Source organism: Lycium barbarum, chromosome 7 (genome assembly GCF_019175385.1).
Source record: "Lycium barbarum isolate Lr01 chromosome 7, ASM1917538v2, whole genome shotgun sequence".
Classification (NCBI taxonomy): Eukaryota; Viridiplantae; Streptophyta; class Magnoliopsida; order Solanales; family Solanaceae; genus Lycium; species Lycium barbarum.
Genome location: NC_083343.1, coordinates 130,375,826 through 130,387,712, shown reverse-complemented (window position 1 = coordinate 130,387,712; position 11,887 = coordinate 130,375,826). Strand labels below are relative to the sequence as shown.

Here is an 11,887-nt window from a genome sequence, read left to right as displayed (position 1 = left end):
TACCCCTATCTTACCCGGAAAAGCAATATATGCAATACACTGAATCTAAATCTATGCTCACGGGATAAAGTACGTATTTGTCTATGTCTTACCCCGTATTCTGGAGAGGGCATTATTTACCCTCACTTAAGATTCTAGCATCTATCTTTCACTGAGCATCAATGAGATCTGTGGAAGTATGCCCATCTGAAGATATGATAAGTGGAACATACATTCAATCAATACCACTTCTAAACTTTACATTTATATAAATAGTATCTATTTAAGCGAAATTACGCTAAAGTACTCATGATCATTACTTTAGAAATATGAAATTATCCAATTTAGATCATGCTTGTCAACTCACACGAACTAAATGGTTTAAATGCATACATACAACACAAACCATATGTTTTTTATGAAAAGCAAGTAAACTAAAAATTTAAGCCTCACTTGCCTTATAACCGGAACGCAACCTCTCTTGAAATGCCAAATTCTCTTCAACAATCTCCAATAGCCTTAATCTATCCAATAACATAAATAAATGATCTAAATTAGTCTAGGAAAACTAATTCTATAATTTTAGGTTTAGAACTAAATCTCAACCTTCTATACCTTGATCCATAATTCTTTTAAAAAGTAGAACTTTTATCTCCATATATACCCTTACTAAACAATTCTACAATATTTTTTACATAACCCCAACATCCCAAAATGAATACTAATATTTATAGTGTACAGAAAAAGGGTGAAAGAAGGAAAATAAACATCCCAAAATAAATTCTAATATTATAGAGTGTACAGAGAAAAGACGAAGGCAGGGAAAGAAACAAAAATGGGCAAAAGAAACAAAATGGGTACTATATAGTTGCACGTGAATTGCAGCAAAAGAGTGGCAACTTTTGCAATTTGAAATCACCCCCTCTACAAATCCTACCATTCTTGTTAATATCCAAAATCACTCTGCAACATGCTTTTCTTTTTAAATACTAAAATAATAACATACTATGTACCTGGAATTTTTTTGTCTTTCTTAACCGAGAGAAATCTTTCTCTGTAATGGTTCTTGAACGCAGTAGCACCAACTGCCCTATGCGGTTTTTTTTTTTTTTTGTTCTTTTTAGTCTGGAAATAGAATAATGATTTTTCTATCTCTCCACTTTCATCTAAAAACTGACCAATAGCTAAGTAGGGGGCCTGACCCACTAATTTACTCTTTAACCAATTCACCAACTAATATTATATCATGTAAATAATATTAAACTGCTAATTTATACATACATGTTTTATGGATATAGAGCCCGTTTGGATTGGCTTATAAGTTAGCTTATAAGCTGTTTTCAGCTTTTTTGAGTGTTTGGCTGGCCAGCTTAAAGTCATTTTGTGCTTAAAATAAGCTCAAAAAAATAATTGAGCCCATTTGACTTAGCTTATCTAAAGCAGCTTATAAGCTGAAAACAGCTTATAAGCCAAAAAAAATAAGTTAGACTACCCCAACTTATTTTTTTTAGCTTATAAGCTGCAAACAGCTTATAGGCATAAGCCCATCCAAACAGGCTCATAATTAGTACACGCTCCGATATGAAACTCGTTAAGATTAAATACTCTACAAATAAGGAAGTAATTCTAAGCACTTGAAAATTTTCGGGTTGTTACAATAATTGGTTTGGTTTGGTTTGATTTTAACTATAAAAAGTTAAATCGAATCAAATCAACCTAACATTACATGTATTCAATTTTTAAAATATTTTATGCATAAAAAGATTTATTTTTAATGTAATTTATAAATATTTCTTATTTTTTTTTATCTATTCTCATATTATTCAAGCTTGAACTTAGAATTTTGAATGTCAATAAGTTTTATATCCTATGGATGTTAGTAACTCAAATAAAGTCCAAACCAAAACCAACTCAACATTAATGCTAACAAAAGAAATTCAATTTAGCACTAGGAATAACAGTAATGTTGGATATCTATTCTTTATTTTTTTTCATAATTGATTTAGAGAGTAAAAATACCTAACTTGATTTTTTTTCTTTGTCATGTAAGTAGTACTTATTAGCTGTACTTATTTTGGCATGACTTAGTATTTTTAGATTATGATCATTTTATTTATCGCTTGAATAATTAGCAATATTTATTTCAGTCGATTTTATTAGTTTTTTTTGAACATTGTAATAGAGTGTCATCACTCTTCTCACATTTTGTGTTATTTTCTTAATAAACACCTTAGTTGCATAGTTGTATCTTAATAAGACTAAAGAAATATTTGAAGTAAAAGTTATATGTTTTGTATCAAGAATATTCCGAAAGAAATTTGAAAACCCGAGAAAACCGAGTAACCCGAGAAAAAGAGAGGTTGAAAAACCCGAATTTTATTGGTTTGGTTTGGTGTATAAATTTAAAAACCCGACGCAATTGATTTGGTTTGGTATTTAAAAAATCTGAACCAACCCGATCCATGTACACCCCTACCTATGTTGCTTAGACCTTTAAAAATATTGCCTCACTCGAATCGGATCCTTTAAAAATGAAGATTTGACACACATCTGTTGATATTTTTATAAAGTTCGAGTAACATAGATCATCACATATTCATTCAGAAAAATAGAAAGTCACTTAGGTTATACTCCCCCTGTTTCAATTTGTTTGAACCTATTTCCTTTTTAGTCGTAAAAATGAATAACCTCTTTCCTAATTTGAAAATAAATTCACTTTATTAATGATTTACAGCCCCACGAATTTTCAAGGCTTATTTTGAACTACAAGTTTCAAAAATCTTCCCTCTTTCTTAAATGTCGTACCCAGTCAAATGAGTTCTATTAATTGAAATAGAGGGAGTATATCTTAACACTCAAACAACGATAAACGTTCAGATGCGAGTTCAGCTGAATTAAGCAAATTTTACTCAAATATATATGTTTTAGAAATTTATTAAATATGCATAATATATTAAATTTAGGACTCAATTATTAACACTTTAAATTATCGCTCTAAAATTCAAAAACACATTAAATTTAAATCCCCGCCTCTGATCATACAAGTGATACAAAGCTCAGAATTAGGAGTAGGTAAAACTAAAAAGATTAATAAAAACACATTTTATCATATGAAATATATTAAAATGGGTCAACATGGAGTCAAACATATCTTAATTGGTGACCTATAATTCGGCTTTCGACAATACCCTCAGTCTAGCAATTTTTTGCAATCCCAATTATTTTCACATTGCGCAAAACAATGAACAGTATAGCTCAGTTCCGGAAGTACCATCTGCTTAATCACTTGTACTTCTAAAGGTAGGTCTCGCAAAGCAATCGCTTTAGTGTTTGAGGACCAAAGTGAATTAACTGCAATATATAGAGTACTATTTTACTGAAGTCATTTAAGAATAAAAGTAAAATTCTTGAAATTTGTGATACGCAATAATTTTTAGATAATATAATAAAAATATAAATAGAGAATAATAAATTATTCCGTCGTTTCAATTTATAAGACACCTTCTGATTGAGCACGAAATTTATTTTTTTATTTTTTTAAAAACTTATGGCATGAAATAAATATAAGGAATATACAAAATTATGCTCCTTTGATTCCGGTATGTGATATCGTTTGATTGATCTTGATTTTTTTTTTTTTTGAAAAAAATTTGTAAGATATTTGAAATTTATAATCTAACAGTGTCTTAGCATTAAATCTGAAATATTTTTTAATATAAAAGTGTAATATTTATTTTGAGATAAACTAAAAAAGATGATGAAGAAGTTACAAACCAGTGAGTGTCACAAGGAGAATTCCAAAAAAGAAAGAGAGCTTGTGAGATAGGCACTCCTTACCCATGTTCACTGAGTTTGGACTCTGCTGATTGTGATGAGAAGAAGAGCTAATTAATTGAGTGCGAGTGCATTTTCTTGCTTGATGAAAGGCCACGTATATATAGGCTTTAAAATTGCTTAAATATAGAAATGTTTCTCTTAAAATATATATGTGTAATATGCACGGCTAGTGTCCCCGTATATATTTTTCTCTCTCTCTCCGGCTGCTAGTAAAGCATCCGAGAATGACTGACATTTTTTTAATTATAGAAAGCACTAGTTGCCGCGAATGACTTAAGCCAAGAATAAAAGAATACTTATCATTCCATTATAATTCTTATTGGTTCGCCTGCCATTTGCTCAAGTGAAAGACCGTATATAAGAAGAGGTTTCAGGGGCAGTGTTTAAGATATGAGTTCGATCCAACTTAGTAATTTTGATAAATTCTTATATTTACCTTAAGAATTTACTCAAGGTAAAAGCTTTTACTCAAGGAGGGTACTCTTTGCCCAATGAGACAATTACCATATGAGGATTTGGTCCATCCACTTCCAATATTCAGCTATTTGATGCAAATCTTTAAATATGAACATTATTGGGACTAGGGGAGTGTTATGGGCCATAGTTAAAGCTTTTACTCAAGCATTTTTTTGCACGGATTGCCCTTCTTTTGGGGTGGTCTTTAAATTTTGCCCTTCGCATGGATACTCGAGATTCTGGGTTTGAACCCCGCTCAGGCATAAAATAAAAAAATAATTTTGCAAGGAAGGCTGGGGGGAGTGTATGCCGGATCCGGCATACAATCCTTAAGGAAAAACTAAAGTTATGCCGGAGGGGGCAGACTTTGCCTTGAGACACACACACACATATATATATCTTAAGGAAAAGTTCCGCTTTATGGGGCATACTTTTAGTTATGCCTTAACATTCGACTTCAAGCAAAACCTTTAGCCGGATGGGACCTCGACCAGAGCTCCGACGGACCTTGACGAACAAGACCTCAACCTCGACCAATGATAAATTAACCCAAACAGGTCTGTTTGAGGTGGTTCATTGTCTATTTTGATGAATTTTTCACTTGAATACCGGTAGTTTCACATAGCCGTGTATGTGTGTATTCGATAGTTAGTGCATGTGGTGTATTGGTGTAGAACGGTGGAAAAACCTGGTCTTTTATATGGCAACTGATTCTTTATTTTTTTTAGCTACTATCCTTTCTTAGCTCATAGGTTTTTTTAGAAAACTAAATCCATGGCTATCTATGGCTGATTATTAATGTGTTAGGCTGCGGCTGATTTCAAATATTACTAGACAATGAAAGATGAAAAAGAAATATCATATGCTTTTCGTCTCATCTGCCAGCTGATAGGTTGTTGTAGTAGTAGTTCCCGTTAAAATCTGTTTTTCTCTTTTGTCTTTTTCATGTGTGTATATATTGTGAAGTATTGAGAAAAAAAATTCAAGTGGGCCCTACGTATGGAATATGCTCAAAGTGTGATGGTATATGTGAGGTGTGTATGAAACGTGCATTGTAAAATAGAGTGGAAGAAATTAGTTTGTTGGAAAGAATCTTATGAGGTGGAACTTTTGGTTGGTCCTCTTTTTCATTTTATTTTTGTTTTAATAAAAATCTAAATACACTTATAAGTATTTTAGCCACCGAATTTTAGATTAAGAAAAAATAAAACTTATACATTTAAACCCGATTAAAAAGGAAAAAAAAATACTTTTTTGAAAATTTTCTCTTTATCTTTATATTTTTTATTTCCACAACAAAATTACTAAAATGAGATAAAATTCGAAAAAAAGCAAGATTAAGCCAAAAAGAAATATTTAATGTTAAAAATCGTGTAAAATAACTCGGGGAGGATCAAAATTACGTGTCTAGACGAATTAAAAAGGAAATAGATTCAAACAAATTGAAATAAGGGAATAATACATAATACATGTGATGTGACGGATCATGAAAGATCGATACTAACCTTAGTAGGAGATCTATATGATATCCGTTACATTTATTTATTCAGAACGATAGATATATAGTACGGTACGAGTAGTCACTTATTCTTTATCTTACAATTGTGACAAAAATATTATACATATATATATGAGGCCTTCAAGTGGATTTGCTCTAAAGGATGCAAGCCAATCTTCCCCTCAAACTCCAGCGACAACTTGAACAAACTTGAAGTGGTTTGCAGTCCTCATCAGTATTACAAACAGACCCACAACTTTTTATGGTAAGATCTGGGAGTAGAATCTGCTCAAACACTTCAAATTCAAATGGTAGGTCTCGCACAGCCATTGCTCCCGTGTTTGAAGACCAAAATGTATGAACTGAAAGGGCAACACCGGTGCACAAAGCATCACAGTTAACATAATGGTCAGTTAAATTATTGAAAAACTATAATGTAAGCTATATAAAAATTACTGCTAATTAGAAACAGGAATTAAGGATGGATAAATTTTTAGCTAAACAGCAAAATGCGTCGCCTATCTTATATAGCGATATACTAGTGGCATATTATCAAAAGTTTTGTTAGCTACGAGAACTTTAGCGACATATTAATTAGAGACGAAATTCGTAGCTAATTACATTTTTTTATTTTTGTTTTTTTGTAGTGAATAAAGATGCACTATTATATGATTAAATTAAGGGCAACACCGGTACACCAATCATCAAGAAGGCCAGGGCCACATAACATGATCATCAGTCAAATTATTGAAAACATAATATAAGCAATATAAAAATCACTACTAAAAAAGCAAAAATTAGTGTAGACAAATTCTATAGCTAAATAGCAAAAATTCGTCCCTAATTCTATTTAGCAACGAATTAGCGAGAGATTATTAAAAAAATATTAATTGCGAGCTATTTAGCGATATATTGGCGACGAAATGCGGAACTAATTCCAATTTTGTTTTGTAATAACGAACTAAGGTTTATGTCCTCATTCATGTACTTATAATTTATGGAATACACAGGTAGGGATTCAGGCCTAACCACACACCAGTATGGTAAACTTTTGGGGAAAAAAAAAGAGGGGGGGGGGGGGGGGGGGAGGGAGGGGATGATGTAAATTAGGGATGATGAAGCTACTGACCAGCCAGTACTGCTACTAGGAGAATGCCAAAAAGGTTAGCTAGCTTGTGAGATTGACACTTGCTAGCCATGATACCACAATTTGGACTATTTGATTATATTGTTGAGAAGAAGAACTAATTGTGTGTGAGTACATTTTCTTTTTTGATGAAAGGCCATATATATAGGCTTTTAGGCAATGGCGTGTTTCATGTGAGTAGCAATTTCCTAATATAATATGCTATTATCTTATTTCATAATTTAGGCATGAACAAACTTTGTACGTTTCCTTGCAAGTTGTATTCTTTTCATTTTCCTCTTTTATATACAAAATGTATAATATGTCTAAAATGTTATACGAAGTAGGAGTAAGACAGAAGATACAAAATTAATTTCTTCATTGACGGGTTCTGGTATTTAGAAGCCAAAATTTTCTTCCCTTTAATTTTGGTTTCCTTTCAATTTTACTTCCTTTTGTTTTTCTTTCAATAGTGTATATATATGGAAAACAAAATCTTAAATAACTTACCATTCTCTTGCCATCTAATATTTCTAAGCTAATTTATTTTTCTTTGTTTAAAAGACAGGATATATTTTTATGTTAATTACTTAGTAATTAGTACTATATTCTTGAAATATAAAAAATTATTCTGTAGTATTAAATTTTTATTTTATTGTTTAAATGCTTTACAAGTGAGATAATTTCTTAAGTTAAGCTGAAAAAATAAATTACACTAAAGAAAGGAAAAAAATAAATGGAAGGGAAAACAAAGGCAAATATTAGAAATTAAGGGATTTGATTCCATCAAAGACGGAACACATATTATCTTTTACCTTTTTTATTTCATTTCTTTTTCTTTTTTGTCCTTTTTCCTTTTCTTATAATTTTATTTGACAGAATGAAAATGATCTTAAGTTTTATGAAACATAATAGTGCATAATTTATACTAAGAAACAAAATACTAAAAGTAATCTAGGGTTTAGAGGAAGAAAAGTAAAAAGTAGGTGACATCTTAGGTATGCATTTCTAATATTCGTTATTACTTTTTTTTTATAAATATGATAGAAATTTATAGTGAGATGTTCTTTTTATAGATAGTTTAAGTGAGAAATATATTTCAAAGTTGATCTCAACATGATGTGACATATTATAAGCCAAGATAAGATTTTTCTCCGCGTTCTATAGTGAATTCTCATATTCTTTTTACTCAATGAAATCATATTATATTTACCAATTTTAATTTATTACTACAACAATTCAAACTTCTTTTCATTTTTTTTACAAATAAAACTGATTAATATATACGAAACCACTTTTCGTATGTTAATTAGCTCATTTATCGAAGTTTGAAAAAATACAACAACATGTACGGTGCTTGAAAAATGGAAATTGCACCATGAAAAATTAAAGTCAATTAAGATACTTATATTGGTGATTTGATCAACTTATAGAATTAATTTTGTAAGTAGATTTATGAAATATTTTTGTAAGTACGACCGTGCGAAGCGCGGACAAATTCACTAGTATGTCATAATCTTCAACTATTAACTAAATTACACAATCTACAGTATATACTCTATATTTAGGGTATATGTATGATTTTATACCATATATAAAAAAAATCTATGAATAAAAGGCTAATGATAAGGAGTTTCTTATAGTAGTGATAACTAAATTAAATACATATCAGAACACATTAATTACTTTTCTAAGCATCCCAATATATTCAGCTAGCATTCTAAGCAATAAAATAGTATACTACTATTTATATGATATATATTATACAATTCCTTGAACAAGTATATATATTCTTGTACTTATATATTACGTATGTTTCAGTATTATATATTGTATATAATATTATTTTTTATGTATATTAACTAGTATATACTATATATAAAATAATTTCTTATGTATAGTAAACAAAAAGTATTATATAAAAGTATAATTAATTGAGTTAATTTTCATATTTCATAGAAGAGACGTAGAAAAATTGAATAATTAATATGTGATGGCAAAAAGGAAGTCAAGTTTTATGGGATGGGTTGTCAATCAATAATTAAGATCCTATTTTAGTGGCAATCCATAAGTAATTATATTATTCTTTATATATATATGTATATATATATATATATTGTATATTGTATATTGTATATTTTATATGTTATTGTAGAGTATAATTGGTTGGAACATAGAGTAATATATTCATATATTAGGTTTATGGTAATATTATATACTATATACACAAATAATATTATTGTATTATATACTATATATAATATACAAACTTAAATATACTAATTTCTACTATTATATTCACAAATATTTTATTATAACCTTTTCAGTTAAATATACTAATTTGGATATACCATATACTTTTTAAGTTATATTTTCATGTACATTTTTGATACCGTATTTCCATATACGATAGCATTTCATTTACTTTTCTTAATATTAATATATTCAAATAATTTCTTTTAGTCACAACAAAATAATTGAATCATCATCAAGTGAAATTAAAAAAAATAAGAATAAAAATCAGAAAACGAAAGGAAAAAAAGGATTTGAAGTTGATTTTATTTTGTTTAGTCTAATGATTTTGAAGGAAAGAAAAAGTAAAAAGTGGATATGCATTATTGGTAATAACTCCAAAAATTAAGTATTATTAAAAAGTCAAATCGAATCAAACCAATCCAACATTACATGTATTCAATTTTTAAAATATTTTATGCATAAAAATATTTATTTGTAATGTAATTTATAAATATTTCTTAAATTTTTTCGTAGTTTTTTTTTATCTATTCTCATATTATTCAAGCTTGAACTTAGAATTTTGAATGTCAATAAATTTTATATCCTATGGATATTAGTAACTCAAATAAAGTCCAAACCAAAACTAACTTAACATTAATGCTAACAAAAGAAATTCAATTTAGCACTAGGAATAACAATAATGTTGGATATCTATTCTTTAATTGTTTTTTCATAATTGATTTAGAGAGTGAAAATACCTAACTTAATCTTTTTCTTTATCATGTAATTAGTACTTATTAGCCGTACTTATTTTGACATGACTTAGTATTTTTAGATTATGATCATTTTATTTATTGCTTGAATAATTAGCAATGTTTATTTCAGCCAATTTTATTAGCTTTTGTTGAATATTCTAATAGAGTGTCATCACTCTTCTCACATTTTGTGTTATTTTCTTAATAAACACCTTAATTGTATAGTTGTATCTTACTAAGACTAAAGAAATATTTGAAGTAAAAGTTATATGTTTTGTATCAAGAATATTCCGAAAAAAATCTGAAAACCCCGAGAAAACCGAGAAAAAGCAAGGTTGAAAAACCCGAATTTTATTGGTTTGTTTTGATGTATAAATTTAAAAACCCAACACAATTGATTTGGTTTGGTATTTAAAAAATTCGAACCAACCCGATCCATGTACACCCCTACCTATGTTGCTTAGACCTTTAAAAATATTGTCTCACTCGAATCGGATCCTTTAAAAATGAAGATTTGACACACATCTGTTGATATTTTTGTAAAGTTCGAGTAACATAGATCATCACATAGTCATTCAAGAAAATAGATAGTCACTTAGGTTATACTCCCTCTGTTTCAATTTGTTTGAACCTATTTCCTTTTTAGTCCGTACCAAAATGAATGACCTCTTTCCTAATTTGAAAATAAATTCACTTTATGAATGATTTACAACCCCACGAATTTTCAAGGCTTATTTTGAACTACAAATTTCAAAAATCTTCTCTCTTCTTAAATGTCGTACCCAGTCAAATAAGTTCATATAAATTGAAACAGAGGGAATATATCTTAACACTCGAACAACGATAAATGTTCAGATGCAAGTTCAGCTGGATTAAGTAAATTTTACTCAAATATATTTGTTTTAGAAATTTATTAAATATGCATAATATATTAAATTTAGGACTCAATTATTAACATTTTAAATTATCGCTCTAAAATTCAAAACACATTAAATTTAAATCCCCGCCTCTAATCTTACAAGTGACACAAAGCTCAGAATTAGGAGTAGGTAAAACTAAAAAGATTAATAAAAACACGTTTTATCATATGAAATATATTAAACTGGGTCAACATGGAATCAAACATATCTTAATTGGTGACCTATAATTCGGCTTTCGACAATACAGCAGTCTAGCAATTTTCTGCAATCCCAATTATTTTCACATTGCGCAAAACAATGAACAATATAGCTCAGTTCCGGAAATATCATCTACTTAATCACTTGTACTTCTAAAGGTAGGTCTCGCAATGAATCATTCATTCTTTTCATAGCTTCTTCATTTTCTAAAATGGATTGTTGGACGAGATTTCGCTCTTCCTCCATTTTAGCTTCTCGATCTAAGTATGTTTGGAGCATTGTCATGATGCATTCAAATCCGGCACTTTGTCCTTCACTTGCCATGTCATTTTCCCTATCAAACTCAAAAGCATAACTAGCATTTTCGTTAGAACAACTTGGGGGAGGGGAAGCAAAATAATTGGGACAATCACCCCAATGTCCACCTTTACCACCACATATATTACAAATATTCCCATCATAGGATTGAGACGGTGCACACATCTCTCTCCCGGGAAAATTTTCACAATCTTGCCAAAAGTGGGGTCCTTCACAATATGGACATGGGTCATCAAAATATGAATTGCAACCATCAAACCCATTTTAATTCCAAGATGCCATGTATTTTTTTTTTTAGATAAAATAAAGCAAAGAAAGTTTAGACCAAAGCAAGTTAGTTTAAATCCCAAACTAAACCAAATACGCCAAATTGTTCTCCGGCAGCGGCGCCATTTTTGATAACGTCCAAATACACTTCTCAAAGAGAAAGTGTACACGGTCGTATGCAATATATTTACCCAACTATAAGTCGGGGTCGATCCCACAGGGAACAATATGCTAGGTGTTGACACCCAATTTTGTCCCGCCTCTCCCCCCGAAATACCTATTAATACTTCTAGTGTTT

At 29.8% G+C, this 11,887-nt stretch overlaps 1 protein-coding gene and 1 long non-coding RNA gene across 2 annotated transcripts; both read right to left on the bottom strand.

The window, feature by feature from the left end:
- Window positions 1-435: 435 nt before the first annotated feature.
- LOC132604419 (uncharacterized) lies at window positions 436-4,917 on the bottom strand. The gene is made up of 3 exons (XR_009568720.1): window positions 3,754-4,917; window positions 993-3,330; window positions 436-503 (listed from the first exon to the last, which is right to left on the bottom strand). It is a non-coding gene; the product is annotated as an uncharacterized LOC132604419 (long non-coding RNA).
- Window positions 4,918-5,686: 769 nt separating this feature from the next.
- LOC132604418 (fruit-specific protein-like) lies at window positions 5,687-7,058 on the bottom strand. Its single transcript, XM_060317917.1, has 2 exons — window positions 6,900-7,058; window positions 5,687-6,132 (listed from the first exon to the last, which is right to left on the bottom strand). Exons 1-2 carry the CDS (start codon window positions 6,967-6,969, stop codon window positions 5,927-5,929), a joined length of 276 nt encoding a protein of 91 aa, XP_060173900.1. The 5' UTR covers window positions 6,970-7,058; the 3' UTR covers window positions 5,687-5,926.
- Between the last annotated feature and the right edge of the window lie 4,829 nt (window positions 7,059-11,887).

Coding starts and splice junctions, on each gene's coding strand:
- LOC132604418 (XM_060317917.1), bottom strand. CDS start 6,969: ATGGCTAGCAAGTGTCAATCTCACAAGCTAGCTAACCTTTTTGGCATT. Junction 6,133..6,899: donor CCTAGTAGCAGTACTGGCTG/GTCAGTAGCTTC, acceptor TTGCCCTTTCAG/TTCATACATTTTGGTCTTCA.